The sequence below is a fragment of the Silene latifolia genome, chromosome 2 (assembly GCF_048544455.1).
Source record: "Silene latifolia isolate original U9 population chromosome 2, ASM4854445v1, whole genome shotgun sequence".
Taxonomy (NCBI): Eukaryota; Viridiplantae; Streptophyta; class Magnoliopsida; order Caryophyllales; family Caryophyllaceae; genus Silene; species Silene latifolia.
The window spans coordinates 191,185,324-191,203,804 of NC_133527.1; the positions used below are offsets into that span (position 1 = coordinate 191,185,324).

The following is an 18,481-nucleotide window of genomic DNA, read 5'->3' on the forward strand; positions in this document are numbered from 1 at the left end:
TAAAAACACAAAAATGTATCCCGAATGACGTGCACTCAACAAATTCAATCCTTAATCACAAAGCGACCGAAACTTGATCCCAAATGCAGCAAGGGAAAACGATAAATTCTAAGATTTAAAGCAACAAACGGGCATGTTACTGATATCCTCGAAGGTATTTTTCCGAAACTCGGTTGATTAAGAGAGTAAAGATATTTCGATCTTTTGGCCACATGTGATCGCCAATTCAACAATGTTGTGGATGTTGATGTGGATTTCCGTATTTAGCCGTCCGTTCGCCATCAGCACACTTATGTTATCCGATATAGTTACTTTGTTGTTTTAGTTCATGGTATTATTAAAATCTTGTTTTCTAAAATTACTCTCTTATATAATTTTTTCCAAAAATTACTCTCTTAATATGCACTTCTATCAAAAATTGCTTCAAAATTCAAATTTAGGTGACTTATTACGTATATTTTTGAACTTAGTCCCCATTGTTATACGTTTTAAAGTATAAATTGACTAAGACACAAACAAAATAAGTTCATAAAATGACGGAATAAGTAACTCAAGTTGCTGTTTTGAAGCAATTTTTGATAAAAGTGCATTTTAAGGGATTAATTTTAGGAAAAAATTATATAAGGGAGTAATTTTGAAAAACTGGATTTTAAAAGGAAGTAATTTTTGATTTACTCCTATTAAAATAACTGCATTTGACTAAATGAGTCAAATGTCATCTGCAAAACTCTTTATTTACAGCTGTTAAAAAAATATAAAAAAAAATTGGTTGCTTGCCATTGAAACTGCTTTAAAAAATACTATTTTGCCTAGGACTCGAATAGTTCAGGACCGAGGGCTGCCACAAATATTTGGCATTTCCATGAGTGAATTTTTTGGTTAAATGGGGTTATTTGACAAATTAACTTGCGTTTTGGAGTCGGATTCAAACTATTTAGGACTAATGGATCCACGTCATCAATTTAATTTTTTTTTTCTATTTTTAAATGAAACCGCTAGAAAACTTAGCGGTTTTAGTCTTTGTAATTTTTCAAAAGTGGCTCAACTTTGAAGAGAAGAGAAAGGGATGAAGTCGCTGACTTTCTCAGCGGTTTTCGTCTTTCTTTGTTTGCAAAACATATGCCCAACTCTTCTCCATCAATCAATCACCAAAAACCATTTCCTCCTTCGTCCTTAGCTTTCTCCTTCCTCTTCAGCACTCACATACCTCTTTCCTCTCTGTCGCCACCACCATCGCCTAAACCTCACCCCTCCTTCCCCTCCACCGCCACCAACACCAACAACAAAAATAAGCAACAAATAATCTGGGTTTTTTAATTTTCCCCAAAAATTCTCCAAAAGACCTTCTCACTTTGCAAAACAACATTCATTTTCATTAAAGAAGATGAAAAGGCTTGTGAGTTTTTAATTTTTTTCAACTTTGTTTTGTTTTCATTCAATTTGGGAAGGAACAAATGTAAGAAGGATGTGTTTATATTGTATTTAATACTCCCTTTTATTCTCCATATTGTTCCCTTTTGCAAAGGACAAAAAGGGTTGTGTGGGGTTTGGTAATAGGAGAAAATGATGAATAATTAGGAGTTAAATAAGAAATTGTAGGGCAAAAATATTAAGAAAAATAATAAAATATGAGTAAAAGAGTTGAGTGAGGTTTGGTGATAGGAGAGATGAATGAATAAAATAAGAGTAAAATTTCCAAAATAAGAAAGGAGAAGAAAATCGTAATAATCCGTTTAAGAAAATAGAGGAGAAAATAGTAAATAGGAGGGAGTACATTTTTGAGGAGAAACACCAAGTTAGAAAGCTTTAAATTTGGAGTTTTTTTTTTATCGAGGGATTGGAGTCTTGCCAGATATGGGTTCTGTGGGGATTGAAAAAGAAGGCAGAGAGTGAATAAAAGAGGAAGCGAGTTATTCAGAGCATCTCCAATGGTTGGGAAAAAGGACTTGCTTGCAATTTTTAGAAATTGTAAGCTAGTAGCTCAACCATTGGAGTTGTACATATAGATTAGCTTTGCTCAAATAATTTCAAGCTTGTAGCTCCATGAAGCTACTTACTTAAATGGACCCACAAGAAAATATAACCAATAGAAAAATAGTTGTCTCATTTATTTTTTATTTAGTAATTAAGAATTAAATAAATTAATAGAAAAGTGTATTCGTTAGGTCTCATCAAGCTAATACTAAATTGGTTTCACCATTGTAGTAACTTGTAACTTGAAATTGTTGTTGCTCAAAAAATGATGTGGCAAAGGTAAGCTAGTACCAACTAGCTTACCATTGTGGATGCTCTCACATGGTTTAAGAAAAATGGTAGAAACAAGAAAAAGAAACATTTAAGAAGCCGTTGATGTTCTCCGCGGCTTACAAGAGTATTGGTCAGAAAATTTTAGAGGTGGTTTGTTTGTGTTTGTGAGACAGTGGTGAAGCCGCTAGAGAGTTTGGCGGCTTTACATAAAAGCGGGAAAAAAAATATAAGTGATGACGTGGACCCATTAATCCTAAATAATTTGAAACCGACCCCAAAATACAAATTAATTTGTCAAATAATCTCATTTAACCAAAAAAAATTATCCAGAGTAGTCATGAAATACATACGTACGTGCAGCATGTAAATTGAATTGAAGAGGACGTATGTAGAATTGTAGATTGCATGATCTGCATCTGTCTGCTAAAATTTGCGGGAATTCGTAACGAATCTCAGCACTGGTAATTAGGATTAAAAAAAACTGTAATACTCCGTAAATTGCATTATTAATTATTTGCATCTGTGTGTGTGTTAGTCTGAGCATATCACATGAGGTCTAACTAATTAGATGCTTAATGTTGGCTACACTTGCGCTTCGAACATGGCACTATGACACGTCTATCGATTTTATTTTACTTATATGATTAAAGAATCCAAGTGGTTACAATATAACGGGGTATTATTTTATCGGTTTGTAAAAGGTGGAAGATCGGAAAATACGCTAATCCTCGCTCTATAAATAGCGAGAAAGAAGTGAAGCATATCAATACACAAAACCAGCAAAGCAAAGCAAAGCAGATATATTGTTGATAATATAATACTACAAGGTTAACTGCATTTTCTGTGAAAATGGCTGCTATTTCAACACTCGAATCTTTCAACCCAAGCTATATTGGCGATAGAGCATGGCCACCTTGTCAGGTATAAAAATATTTACCATCTAATGGTACAAGATCATTTGAATTTTAATTAACGAAAATTGATTATTATAATTTATAAAGAAATTTGGCGACCGAAAAGCCATTTAGCGACTGAATTTCAGTCGCCAATTTGGCGACTACCTTGAAATCAGTCGCCAAATTAGATTCCCTTTTTTAAAAAAATCAGTCGCTAATTTGTTAATCAGTCGCCAATTTGGCGACTACCAATATCCGTCGCCAAATTTCGGTCGCCTGTTTTAGTTTTTCTTGTAGTGTTAAATACTAATGTAAATGTTTGTGGTTCGTGTTCAGGAGACAGGGAACGATGCATCAGTCCCGGTGTAGCATGGGTTCTTTTCCTCTTTGGCCTTTAGATAATTCCGATGTTTGTTGATGCTACGTATGGTTATGGTTATGGTTATGGTTATGGCTGTACTTTTTTATTTCGTCACTTTTAAGTCGGACTTTATTGTCTATGTAATTCAACCTCATCAACATCTTTAATAAAATCTAAAGGCATTTGTGAAATTATATGGGTATGTTTTCTTGCAAGCTTTTTAGGACGGATCAGCATTTCAGAAAACCCGCCGATTTTGTAAATATTTTAAACTACAAGAAGAACCAACTCTAGTACTCGTAGATAAGATGAGCCACAAAAAGTATTGACTAATAAACTCTGTATGCGATAACTTGGTACCAAGTTTTGTAAGTACCAAGTTATGCATATATTAATCAATACTTTGATATCTATATAATGTAACCCTAAATCGGTACTAATATATGCGATAACTTCGTACTACTAACAAAGATTTACGGGTAGTTTCATTATTTTACTAATAAGAGCGGCCTTCAATTTTATTTGATTGATTTAATTCGGTGCTTTACAACCTTAACCCACCGTATACTTACCGGTTAACCACCACTCTTATATGGAACCACATTTATTGATTTATGTCAACTATTTACATGTTCTTCATCTGATCTAGTGAATCAAGTTAATTTTCACGCTTCGGAAAATTGTGTGAATTTTAGAAAGTAGGAGCATATCTCACCAAAAAGTATGATAACTAACTAATTCAATCCCCATTCACAAAGCGACCGATAAAATCTAAGATCGAAATGGATGTTTGGACCTAGGGCATATTACATTTGCAATTATGCATGTCCGATTTAGCTAATTTCGACCAATTGTACAACTAAGGTCCATTCTTCTCGCTCAAAGTTTGTAAAGCCATGGTGATTCTAACCTGGTTCTGTGTCCAAGAAGCTTCGCGCCATGATCCATTTCAAACATAGTAGTAACCACAACAAGCATCATGTAGTTCCACACGATTGCTCCATTTCCCGCCAGAGAAAGAAACCCAGGTGTTGAGGTCTTACCTAGATTTTTCCCATCTCAATTTTGAAGGAAAAGAGGATATGAAATTTTTAGGTCTCTTCATCAATGAGAATGGTTGACTCATTACCAACTCCGGCATCAAGCAAGGAATCCATTTCATTAACAAGTTGTATTGGCAATGGAGAGCCCTGTAAGGAAGTGGTATATTATTTAGGGTTCGCCAACATGTCGTATGAAAAGCAAGAAGAAAGGGAAACAAGACAATAAAGAAAGCAAGAAAAGAAGGGAAACGATGTGATTTATTTATTTTTTGTTGAGAAAAAACAGCGTGACAGAAAGCTACGAAGAGAATTCAGTGAAAAAAGAAAAACCAAGATAGTAATAAGTGACCGAAAGAGCGTATATACCTTGCAAAAAAAAATCCGATTAACAAAGAGATGCCAGTGAAAGGTCGAAAAATTAAACAATAAACATGTTGCAGAAGTGGTGAATTCAATGTTGCAGAAATGGAGGTGAAGGGGTAAGACATCACTTATACCGGAGTATTATACTGTAAAATATGATAAGTGACTTTGCAAATAAAGAAAAAGGTAAACTTGCTGATAGTTTAAAGGTAAAAAATTTGGAAGTAAAATGAAGACCATTTCGTTACCTCTTCTTGAAGAAACAATTTTGTCTTGACTGACTTCAGCTTAAAGAGACTCTCAGAAAGAATCTTCAACTTTCCAACCTTAAGGACGATGGGAAAAAAAAAACGTCAACCAGCGTTCACAGCCCAGAACGCCAAACATAAGATGGTAGCAGGGCAAATGTTATTACCGTGGTTGTGGCAGGTAACTTTTTTGTTAATGGCGCCTTTTCTCCCATTGATGCTCCAACGCACTTCAGAGTGATACCTGTATTACAGAATGATACCATTTTCAGCAGTTCCAACCCGACTCCATAAGCTATAAAAGATTATGGTATTTCAGAACGTACTGAGAAGTCCAGAGCTCATTTTTTGAGGGCCAGCTCCACTGTTAGATGGCCTTTCCTCTTCTAAACCATGCAATCTTCTGAGCTCGTAAAATCTGTACCATGGCATAAACTTTAACGTGAGAAAGACAACAGTACTTTCCGTCGCACCAATTTTTTTACACTTGCTTTTTATTCGGGTTATTCGAGAGGAGAAAGTGAGATAAGTTGTCGCATTAACTCTAAAACTTGCCTAAAATACAGATGTTAAAAAATGGCAGGAACGGAGAAAGTATACTTCGATGATATTTCCCATCCCACCTTCAGACTGAATTGAAGTGTCTGACACGTGTCGGAGTGTCGGACACGGCTATGGGTGAATTTTCCCATTGTGGTCTAAATTGAAGTGTCGTGTCGGACACGTGTCTGACACGTGATACGGGAGTTAAGTGAAGTGTCGGAGTAACATAGCCTATAGTATATCTTTACACTTGCATTTTGTCCGGATCTTTTAGAGAGGAGCGAGTGGTACGAGTTGTTTCGTTCACAACTAGAGAGGGTACAACTTACAAGGATTGGCCCAAATAAGCATATAGGAAAATTACGGAAACAGTGGTCTCTCATGACACTATTGTAAACTTGAAAGGGATCCAAGAACATATTTGGGGCACTGACCGGGCAGGTGAGTTTTGTTTTAGAGCAATTTCATGCTTACAAGTTACAACCATCTCAAAAGAATTTGTATTATGGAAAAAGGGGGTTATAGCACATTCAATGTACCGTACATATCAACCAGTCTTTGACATATCAGTTAGGCACGCCATTTCTGTTAAACGAGAAGCTTAAAAACAAAAGACCGACAGAAATTAAAGAATCAGCTGAAGTAGAGCAGTTACCGGGGGTGACACCGTTTGATGTCCTCTTCTTTATCATGGAACTTTGACATAACTAAGCGAACGTACCTGCAAATAATCGAATGGACATTGTAACGGATCAAACCAACAGCAGCCACCATGATTAATGCAACAACCAAGGTTATCAAGTCATGGTAACTAGCGTGGATGCTTGGCTCAAACGCTAGCAGGGACAGTGTCTGCTTTTGCCAAGTCAGAAAGAAATCATAGAGAACTAGCAAAGGATCGCATCAGAGACCCCCCCCCCCCCCCCCTCCCTCCTTCTTTAGAGAATTATTTAATTACCTAACAGTAAAACTAATAATTGACCAACAGTTTATTTTATCAGTTCCGTTGTTAGTTGTCTATGCGCGAACATACCCATAGACTTTCCACTTAACGTACACTCCAAATAGAGATGAGCCTAAACTGAAGTTGTCAGTTCATCCATGACTATGGCAAAGAGAAAAGAATAAAAGGTGAAGATCAAATGGCATGCATAAGTAATGGTGAATGCATAAATGAGCACCCCTAGAGAAATGACTTCAAGACTCAAGAGCTATCTTACACCAGCTTGAATGCAAAGGTGACAAGCGACACAGGGTGGAATGTCAGACAACTTTTTTTGTGAAAAAGTAGTGTTTTTAACTTAAAATGAAGCGTCAAAGTGTGCTGTAATATTGGAATGTCAAATAAGTTACATAGGACGATACAGGCAAAATGAAGCATCAAAGTAATATAGCATAGCGCAATACTCACTCAACAGTCAAACAACAGTGAGCTAATAATCAAGAGACTTACCGGATTTCAGACTCCTTTCTCTCCCGAACACTCACCTAGCAATTTAAAATTGTTACATTTAAATATGAACGAGTACCCAGTATTATTAGACACTGAACTTTTTAAAACGATTACCTCACTTCCATTTAGTATCTCAATTTTTGCTAGCCTTGCAATCAAAACAAACCTTGGTACACCACCATCTACCGGATCAGCGATAGGATTTTCAGATAGTCTAACCTCCTGCAAGTAACCCAGAGAGAAAAGAAAACAGCAACATTGGCAACGATCAGATGAGCATAACTATTAAAGGAAAACATATGATTCTATTTCTCCTCAAACGACAGACATTTATCAACAATAATGACAGATTGTGACATAAGAAAATTGTGTTTAAGATTTGCAACAACTTCACAATAAACGAAAGTGCAACAGAGAAAAGTAAAAACCAGATTAATATACTGTTATAAAGGAATACGCTACTTTCATTCAATCAGTTTTCTTGATACCATAAGCATAAAACAAATACAGGAAGATGATAAACATACAGTTAGGCTTGGGAAAGAATTTAGCGAGTCAACAGATTCGACATCTGCAATGTCATTAGCACCTGCAAGAAACAAGAATAGAATAACCAACAAAACACATATCATATAGACCACCATATAAAAAGCAATTCAAACTACGAGAGAATATTTTTCACATCACCTAGTAGAATGCAACGCAAGTGTTGAAAGGCCGCATTGCTGAAGGACTTGTTGGTAGTTTTGTTGGATGGATAAGATACTTGGCTAAGATTGTTCTTGTTTAAATGAAGTTGCTCTAACCTTCGATAAAAGAGTAAAATAGACTCATAAGTCATAAGCAAGCTTCTAAAAGTGTACAAGACACGCACATCTCAGCCCTATATTCCCGATTCCCCTTCGAATCTATTTATATATGTAGAGTAAATTGAAAGAAATGAAAAGAAGCAAAGAAGTGCTATATTAAAAAAAGAAATGGGATATAAAGTAAGTTATGTAGTAAAAGTGCAGAAAATCCACTTAATTACTTTGTCAGCTCCGATAGCTTCACAATTTCATCCCACTCAGATATGCAATTATCTTCAAGATTCAAAACACGTAGAGAATCAAAGCCTTGGACAAATCTTGAAGAAGTGGGCTGCAAAATACACAAAAAAAAATTATAATGAAGAAATAGATGAACACCAAAATTCTATGTTACTCCGACACTTCACTTAACTGCCGTGTCGCGTGTCAGACACGTGTCAGTGTCCGACACGACACGACATTTCGACATTTCAATTTAGACCACAAAAAAGGAAAATTCACCCATAGCCGTGTCCGACACTCCGATACGTGTCAGACACGACACCGTGTCGGAGTAACACAGCCAAAATTACAAAAGCCAAAAAAAATGAGGGGAAAGAAGACTAGAAGAGAAGGAAAAACAAAGGTAGAACTGAAATCTGGGTTAGGTACAATACTATTTCTCATCTAGAAACCAAAATTAGACCAGTCGCCTCGGCCTCAAGGCCCCCACGTCATTCAGTGTTTGCCATCAGTACAGAAAAATAATACTCATATAAGCACAACGGCACCAGAGACATGATACAGATTAGTTAGAGTTAAATGGTTGTATGTTTAAGCAACTCATGGTTTTCAGCAGCCAGCATGCCTATCACCCCCCTGCCTCCCTCCCTTCCGCTCCTACCCCGTTCCCTCTTCAGAAGCAATCAAACCAAAAAGGAGCAACGTCATAGACCTCCCTCTATACTACTAAACAAATCAAGTGGGGCAAGTAGAACGTCAACTTTAGTTGTCTGTACATTACGAAAGAGAAAAAATTAGACATCAACTATATTCCCCCCAGATGCCAGATTATAGTATTCAAATCCTAAGCTGTTGGAGATAGGGCTTGTAAAACCACATGGATATTCCATAACATTATATCGAACGATAGCACCGGAATTAAAAGATTGATATTTCAACACACATAAATGCAATTATAGTTGCAGATTCAAGTGTAACCAAAGCAAGATACTAACGAGAAAAATATGGCATACCGTAATTTCGCTTATTTCATTTCCCATCAGATGCAATTCATCAAGGCATGGCAAGAATTGTTTCAGCTCTTCAATCTGTCGACGCAACATACTCACTTAAGCAGATAGAAACAGAAAATAGTTCTACGGGGAACTGAATTAAAGTACTCAGTATATAGTGCCTGAGACAGGTAAAACATGGAACACCTACACAGAATAGCATGATTATCAAAGATATGCAATCCATACAAGATAGTTCAGCAACAATGTGTACCTGTGTCCACTTTACACCAGTAGAATTCAGCACCAGAACACGGATGTTGGATAAAACTGGTAGGCATGTAACATGCACTGCCAAGCTATTGTTAGTCAAATTAAGTGCCGTAAGGAAAGGTAGCTCCTGACAGATATCTGCTATATCCTGAAACCAAAAAAATTGAAAAAGTCGACTTCAATTAACTCCGTGGTGAAATCAACACCATGAGAATGCTACAGCACACTTTTATAGAGTATATTAAGCGCTGTATCGACAAAATCTACAAGTGTGTATTGTCACTGGGGGTTGCCTTTTGTCAGGCAATAAACAAACAAATACTAGTAACCCCATATATATTCTCCATTGAGTACTTGTAGTAGGCAGAGGCAAAATGATAGCAATGGTAATGTACTCAAAGTCGCTTGTTCGTGATAAATTGAATGCCACCTAACAATGCAAGAAAAATGAACTTCAACCAACCATATGTCAGAGGTTTCTACAGTATCATCAATAGAAGTTTACGATCCAGGTAAGGGAGGGAAAGAGAAGGGAAGGATGGATAGATACAAACTCTAGTATCTGGATAATAGCGGGGAACAGCCGTACAAACAGTGAATGAGGATTGGGGTTAACCATCCTTGTTAAGAAATTCCCTTCACATACAGGAAAATTTTCCTCCCTCCTCTTCCATCATCCTCATGCAAGACTACTCTCTGCCTTGTGCTTTTAATCTAAGTGGGGGTCATTCAGAGAGGGTATATATCCCCGACCCACCCCCACCATCCAAGTTTCTTAAGGCTGTCACTTGATATGCCCCAGTAAATGCAGAGAAGTGTAGAGTGACTAATATTGGGAGAGCTACACACCTTCCAGTCAGACAGCAAATTTCCCGTTAAATCAAGCTCCTTCAGATCTGCAGTGCAAACATCCAGGCAATTACAATTTGCCCTCAATTTAATTGTGATACAGGGAGTAGTAGTTACATAACTAGGGGCAATATTGGATGTTCATTTCCTAACTAAATTTGGAAAAGAGAAAATTATTTTGAATAAAGCACAAGCGAAAATGGGAATACATAAATGGGTTGGAGGGAAAAGTTAAAAAATATAAATGGGTTGGAGGGATTAGAATGTTATGGCCTTATGTTCTTTAAAGTTAAATAGGAGTTGTGCTATGTTACTCCAACTCTTCTTATTCCCTTCGAACTCATGTCAGGCACTCAATTGCACACCTCATTTAAAGCCAAAATACGAAGATATTTCATTAAAAAAAAAAAAAAAAAAAAAAAAAAGCAAAGTCCAACACTTTGTCACACACCCATTAATCAGGACTCATAATCCAATTTTTATACCTATAACCTAGGACACTGAAAATCACAGAAAGGATATGGTTTGTTCCCTTAATTTTCTTATATGTTCCTTTCTACCGAAAATTCTTCATCCTCTCCTTTCTTAAACTCAAATATTTTAGATTATTTAGGATCAGTCCTATAAACATAACTGTGACAGCTACAGCAGCAAAGTAACTTGATATTCCTCTCTAACCCACAAAATTATCACAAACCTGATTTTATATCTATTCCAGAAATTGTATGACATATCCGTTTTCTTTTGAAGTACTCAGTACCATCTTTCAAGATTAAATTGGCTTCTTAACTACTGGAGACAATAACAACTTACTGGGTGCTACTTTGCTGATTTGCGATGGAGGTCCAGCAGAGCTAACCCCAAGATAAGCTACTGACGCACTGGCCAACTCCTCAAAATGGCTTAGTTTCTTCTGAATTTTTTCCGACCCAACAAGCTGAATAGACACCTTTTTATTACTTGCTGAATAGACATACATTTCATCTGGTACAAGAAAAGGAGACAAATTGACTGTGAGCATAAAAATCATGCAAGACCAAAACAAGAGATACAGAAGCTGCTGTATCTTCTGTTATGTTGAGAGAAACGGGCGAACAATGACTTCATTAAACCTCTAGAAACCATGCTAAATGACGGAAAAACTTGGACATATATCCAAATAACAGTTCCTTACTCTGATAAATCTTCCAAGTTCCATATCATTCAGTCGCAGAAAGACCCGATAAAATGAAATCACAGTTTTCAGTTTCTAATAGCCGAAAACAGGATCAACCCTAGGAATTCAAACTAGGTATATTGTATACAGCAACATTACCAAATTGCCTCAAACACTCCCACAGTCCCACCTATGGCAAGGTAAAAGCGGCCGGATATACTTAGTCTTACACATATGAACACAAAGAGGCTACTTCCAAATTACCAATAATGAAAATTGCGTCGAGAATTAATTCTCCATTAACTGACCAGTGACCACGGCTCCACACTGTGGCAGAGCTAAGGGAGGGCTAGCAGTCTAGCAGGGGCGATCATAACCGCTGAACAATAGCAATTTCGGAGTTTTTAGTTAAAATTTCCGAACTTTTTTCAAGTTACCTTACACTATTACTCGTTCACCCCCAAGTTAAAATCCTGGCTCCGCCGCGATCATAATATAAAATGTGCAGCTCACAAATCATTTCAACAACATAATAACAAAACCAACAATTGTACCAATTAACATAAACAAAATACAATCAGCAGAAATGTACATAGATAATTACATACCCTCTTCCTCACGGGTCGATTCGGCCCGGTACCGAAGATAAAGCCCATCCAACAATGTAATACCCGAAGACAAGTTACGGGGCCGAACAAAAGACCCCGAAAACTCGGAATTAGCTTTGAAATAAGAGATCCCATTTAAAGATCCATCATGTTTAGCATCAGCATTATCCCAATCAACACCGACCCATGTACCCGAATACCCGTCAACCGGACCCACATACTTGACTGTTCCTATTCTTCGGGTATCTCCGATTGAATGAACCCTTTGCCCGATTTTGAATTCGGGTTCTGAGGATTCCATTTGATTTCCTCCTGGTTTGGTTAAAATTATTTACTACAAGTCTGCAACAATGTGTTGTTGATCTTGTATTACTTTAAACTGTAAAACTTAACTGTTGAAGTTTTGGATATAATTGTTGTTTGGATTGGATTTGGTCATCTGGGCCCAAAACTGTAGTCCACCATATAGTTTATCACAAATTATCGTTTTAAGACGGAAGTATCCGTCCTAATCTTAATACGGGTCGGGGTCAAATAACAACTCACTTGTTATTATTACCTAATCCCTAGGCATTTAATTTTTGACTTATTTAACATACTTGACCCGTTTTAACTTTAAGACGGATATATCTATCTTAAGAAAGACTAGTTGGTTATAAGACTGTTCACGGTAAGTCGGTAACACCGTTCGGGTTTATTTAAAAAAAATTTATGATATATAGAGTAACAACATAAAAGTGAAAAGTATACACACCAATTTAACTATATGAGTGAAATTTATATAATATCTTAAATAAATCATAAATAAATTCCTTTCTGTTATGTAACATTAATTAGTATGGATGTCCATTGGGCTTCTATCCAGTATAGTCCATATATATGTAACTAGGTTGTAATTCAGCCTCCATCTATGTACTATATATACCCCCATATGAGATGAATAATAACCAACCCTCTTCCCTCTCTCAATCTATTTGTTTGTTTTCTCTCTATCATTTCTTCTCTATTTCTTATTCTATAACACGTTATCAGCACGAAATCTAGCCGAATGAGCATACGGTAAACCCTAACCAATTGAGTTTCCATCAAAATGATTTTCATACGTCTTTTGCATTCAAACGTCTACCATGTCATTACTTTTCTGTTATCATGTCCTTATATTTTTCATGCTTCTTATATTACTGCTTCCATGAATTACTAAATTTCATATGAAAAGCACTTGCATATTATTTTGGTAATCTATGTTAACCAAATTTGTCATCATAAGTAATCTTTCTGTTTCTAATAGCATCATTATTTCTTAATTCTTGATTTTAATGAGTAGTGACATGTGAACAAGCTTAATAATAACGAATTGCCGCCATACCCTTCTTAATAATGTCATGCTTGTGTGCTTAATACAGAACATTTATTAATGTATAGACTAACCCATGATAATTCGTATACTCTCTTGGTATTTTAGCCATAGCATAATGCAGATATCGAATATTTTAAACTGGACTGCTGGACATGTATGACTATACAGAAAAATCTGTTAGCGTTTTTCACAATTTATTGAATGCAATCTTCTAGTAATGTGAGATAATCTAAAATAATTTAATGTGAGACGGTAGTTTCCTATCTATTTAATATGAGTCAGTCTCATATCATCATAATTTAATATGATTTTATATCTATTTAAGTGAGACGGTCTCATATCTATTTAATTGAGACGAACTCATATCTATTTAAGATGAAACGATCGTCATTTTAAGTTAAGACGATCTTCTAACAACATAATACGAGACATTCTCCTATCTGACATAATCTTCGGTCAGTTCAGTGTGAGACGGCCTCCTATCTATTTAATGTGGGGCAGTCTCCTGTCATCATAATTTACGATCTTCTATCTATTTAATTCACAACGATCTCATGTTTATTTAATTGAGACGAGCTCCTATCTATTTCATGTGAGACATCTCGTATCTATTTAACATGAGACGATCCCTTATCAGTCATTCTAATTTAAGACGATCTCATATCTATTTAATTCAGACGAGTTCCTATCTAATTAATTTCAGACGATCTCATATCCATTTAACATGACATGATTGTCATTATAATTTAAGACAATCGTCTATCAATATAATATAAGACATTCTCCTATCAGTTTAATGTGAGAACAGTCCATTATCAATTTAATCCATCTCCTATCAATTTAATGTGAGACGGCCTCCTAACAATTAAGTGTGAGACAGTCTTTTATCACTTGAGCTAGTCTTCAATATTTGAATGAGAGACTAGTTTATTTATGGAGTAATCTTACCCATATTGTTTATTTATTTGGATCAAATTCTTCATTTTCTTATATCTTAAATTATTCATCATATGGAGTAATTGTTAGCACTATTAAGACGACAAACGAATGGTTACTCAAAATAAATTACTTCGTCGTCATATTCCCCAAAGGGATAGTAATCATTTTTGCCAATTTACAAGAGACACTAGAGGTGTCCTATACAACATCGTTTTCTTTACGTAAGTGGAAATAAATTATTTTGAGCACATACGTTATTAAATAGCTAATCATTATTTTAGCATCCAATAAGTTTGGCATTTACCCCTAATAATAAGCCCTCAAACTTAGAGTACAAGAAGAGCTCTAGGACGAGAGTTAGAGAGAGAAAGTGTAATTACCCCCAAATTAAAAACCCCCAAATCAAAACCCTAACCTAATCCACCACATTCAGCCACCACCCGACACCCTCGCTCCTCTGTCGACCGGCTGTCCGCCGGAGATGAGGCGGTGTCTTTGCTCATCTCCGGCGGATCGATTTCCCCTGCCGTCGTTATTTCTTCTCCCCGTCTGCGGTTCACCTTGGAGTGCGAAGTGCGGTACATCGTCGTCTCATCTCGTCTGTCGTTAATGTGGGTAAGCGAGGTCTTTATGAACCAGTGGCGAAATCAGCGCGACACTAACCTTTATTTCGCGAGAGCTGATCCTGGCCTTTTAATTAATTTGTTTGATTTTTGATGAAGGCTTCGCTGACAACATCAGTCCAAACCCAGTTTACACAAGTAACAAACTTTTGCAGACAAAACCAATAGAAAATGGTACCAAGCCGGTCCAATGGCTGTCTTCTCTGTGATTTTGGCGTAGTAGCTGTTTCATGGTGATTGATCATAGCCATTGCTTTTATCCAGTTGACTAGTAATCATCCCTGGCTTTTCTGAGCAATAGAAAGGATAGGCTTCAGAATCACATGTTTTATTGTTTCCCGTTCACATTGGCTGAGTGTAATTGTTAGCGGTCAACCCTTCGGTCACAATTTCTTTTCATATAAATGGTTCGGACTCCATCTGTGCCGGACTCCCGTCCCTCCGTACCCTTGTCCTGTCACCGAAAACCATATTTGCAACCTAGAGGTGATCCCCCCATTCCCCCCACCCCTGGTTTGGCCTGTTTATTGTGTTCTTGTGTCTCTTGTGTTTTGTCTTTGTCGTCCCTTTGTCCGGCCTTTTGCTTGTATGGCGGTGGTCCTGGGAGGTGTCGTTTGGTGATTTTCTTTTTATATAAATGGTTCGGACTCTATCTGTGTCGGACTCCCGTCCCTCCGTACCCTTGTCCTGTCACCGAAAACCATATTTGCAACCTAGGGGTGATCCCCCCATTCCCCCCACCCCTGGTTTGGCCTGTTTATTGTGTTCTTGTGTCTCTTGTGTTTGGTCTTTGTCGTCCCTTTGTCCGGCCTTTTGCTTGTATGGCGGTGGTTCTGGGAGGTGTCGTTTGGTGAAATTGGGTGTCTTTTGCGGGGTTCATGTTCAGTGCTCCTCTCCTTGTTTTTTGCCTTTTTATGGTAAGGGTGTGTGTTGGCCCTTGGCTGGGTGGTTACTGTCATGTTGGTGTTATTTCGACTATTGGGGTGGCTATGGTCATGAGGTCTGTTACTTATTTATCCTGGGTATGTTACGGGAATTTTTGTTGGTTCTCTCTAGTGTTGGTTGGATGTGTTGTGCGTGTTTGAGATTGATTTGGTAAGGGTTTGTAGTGGCATTTTCGCTCCGGTTTTCAATTGGTGTTATGTGAGACTTTTGGATGGCTACTGTTTTCTTCTGACCACCTCTGGTGAGCCTTTATGGGTTGGTTTCGTGGTGGGGGAATCGATGGATTGTGTCGTTATGAGCCTGGTGTGGAGTTGGTTGGTATTGCTGTGGTGGTTCTTCTCTTTATGAAAGGACTTTGTTGGAATGTTAGGGGATTTAATAATCCTCTTGCCCCTACAATCGCTAAGACTAGGGCGCTTCTTTCAAGTACTTATTTTGATTTTATTTTCTTAGCTGAGACAAAATGTAAAGTAGCTTTAGTTGATCCTATGTTTCGTTCTTTTGGGTTTTCTCGGAGTTTTGGTGTTGATGCTGATGAAACCAAAGGAGGTCTCTGGTTTGGTTTTAGACATGATGCCAATTTTGAATGTCTTCTAGCATGTCAAAACTTCATTATTATCAAAGTCACGCAATGTAGCGGTAGTTTTTGGTACTTATGTCTTATCTATGGCGAACCAGTCACCCATAAACGTGAAGCTGTTTGGAATGATCTTAGTGAATGGATTCGATCTTTTGACAACCCTTTCCTCCTTATAGGGGACTTTAACCAAGTTGATTATCAAGAAGATAAATGGGGAGGTAGTAAGGGTCGGATTCCGGAGGCTGCTCTTTTTAATAAATGGAAAGCTGAGCATCTTCTGATGGATATTCCGTTTAAGGGGCCAAGATTTACTTGGTGTAATAAGAGAGAAGATCATAGTGTAGTGTTGGAACGACTTGATAAGGGTTATTGATCGTGGGATTGGAATGATATTTTTCCGAATTCCGGTATTACTCATCTTCCTATTCAAGTTTCAGATCATGCGCCTATTATCTTTGAAACAGATCTAATTACTTGTAATGGTAGAAGACCTTATCGTATGGAGGCTTGGAACCTGGATTATGAGGAATGTATTCGTTTGGTTCACAACGGATGGACTGAGACTCTCAGGCTCTGCCACCGTCAGAATGATACGTAAGTTATCAAGAGCTAGAAATTGTATGCGTCTTTGGTCTATTTCCAAGAGGAAAGAATGGAATAAGAAATGGAGTGATTTTGATGACAATCTGGTTGAAGGGCTCCACGATATTGAGATGAAGGAAGTGACTCGAACTTTCACCACTGCATATGCTAGTCAAGTGGAGTATGCTAAAGTCTCGGCTAAATATTGGAAACAGAGGGCCAAGATGAAATGGAACACCGAGGGAGATACATGCTCCAAGTACTTCTTTAATTGGGTTAAGGGTAGGGCAGGCAGGAATTACATTGCTGGGATTAAAATGGATAATGGGGAGTGGAATTTTGACAATGAGGGTATTAAGGGATTATTTGTCCAATTCTATTCTAGACTCTTTCAGGAAGGAGCGAATCAGATCACTTTTGATGAGTACCGCCCTACTGTGAAAAATTTGTTCAGTATTAATAAAGAGTTCCTTTCTCCTGATGACAGAGATGCACTTTGCATTCGCTTTACCCCTAAGGAGGTTCGTACGGCTGTGTTTCAACTTGGTCCGTTAAAATCTCCGGGACCTGATGGTATTCCTGCTATCTTCTTCCATAAGTGTTGGCATTTTATTAAGCATGATGTTGTTGGGACTGTCTTGGCTATCCTCAATGGTAATAGCTCACCAGAATTTCTGAATAAGACTTTCTTAGTTCTTATCCCGAAATCTAGTGCCCCTGAAACAGTTGATAACTTTCGGCCGATTAGCTTATACAATGTTATAATGAAAGTCATTACTAGATGTATCACTAACTGATTGAAAAAGTACATGGGAAAACTAGTGGGTGACTTTCAAAATGCTTTTGTCCCTGGGAGGAATATTGGTGATAATATTTTAATTACAAATGAAGTATTACACAAAATTTCTTCATCTAGAAGTGGTAGGATGGGTAGGATGGCCTTTAAGGCTGACATGAGTAAAGCCTATGATCGGTTGGATGGAACTTTATCGAGGCACGCTTCTCTTGATGGGATTCCCTCCTAATTTCATTCAGCTGATTATGAAGTGTATCACGACGGTGTCTTATGAAATTCTGGTTAATGGAGTTCCTTCAAGACGTATCCACCCGAGTTGCGGCCTTCGTCAGGGCGATCCTCTTTCCCCTTATATTTTTGTTATGTGCACGGAAATTCTCTCGTTAAACATTCTACGTATGGAGAAGGAGGGGATTATACGAGGAATAAAGATCAGCAGAAATAGTATCCCTATCTCCCATATGCTTTTTGCGGATGATTCTATGTTTTTTATTGAAGGTAATTCTAAGAGTTGCGAAAGCCTTGACAAAGTTATTAAGGATTATTGTCATGCCTCCGGCCAGGTTATTAATGATAATAAGTCCTCTATGATGTTA

The 18,481-nt window shown here is 37.3% G+C and overlaps 1 protein-coding gene and 1 long non-coding RNA gene across 3 annotated transcripts; one reads left to right on the forward strand and one right to left on the reverse strand.

Annotated features, from left to right (window-relative positions):
* Window positions 1–18: 18 nt before the first annotated feature.
* Window positions 19–12,468, reverse strand: LOC141644011 (tubulin-folding cofactor E). 2 transcript variants are annotated; one of them, XR_012543829.1, is made up of 16 exons: window positions 12,064–12,468; window positions 11,113–11,283; window positions 10,300–10,346; window positions 9,452–9,598; window positions 9,199–9,273; window positions 8,185–8,294; window positions 7,842–7,960; window positions 7,682–7,743; window positions 7,269–7,376; window positions 7,155–7,189; window positions 6,357–6,422; window positions 5,485–5,576; window positions 5,326–5,402; window positions 5,159–5,236; window positions 4,301–4,694; window positions 19–168 (listed from the first exon to the last, which is right to left on the reverse strand). XR_012543829.1 is itself a non-coding variant. In XM_074453421.1 (15 exons), exons 1-15 carry the CDS (start codon window positions 12,362–12,364, stop codon window positions 4,596–4,598), a joined length of 1,587 nt encoding a protein of 528 aa, XP_074309522.1. In that variant the 5' UTR covers window positions 12,365–12,468; the 3' UTR covers window positions 4,214–4,595. The 2 variants fall into 2 exon arrangements, 1 of the variants encoding a protein (XP_074309522.1); XM_074453421.1 differs by lacking the exon at window positions 19–168 and having other exon boundaries at window positions 4,214–4,694.
* A 2,256-nt stretch (window positions 12,469–14,724) lies between these two features.
* Window positions 14,725–16,514, forward strand: LOC141632080 (uncharacterized). The gene is made up of 2 exons (XR_012537753.1): window positions 14,725–14,974; window positions 15,082–16,514. It is a non-coding gene; the product is annotated as an uncharacterized LOC141632080 (long non-coding RNA).
* Window positions 16,515–18,481: the final 1,967 nt, after the last annotated feature.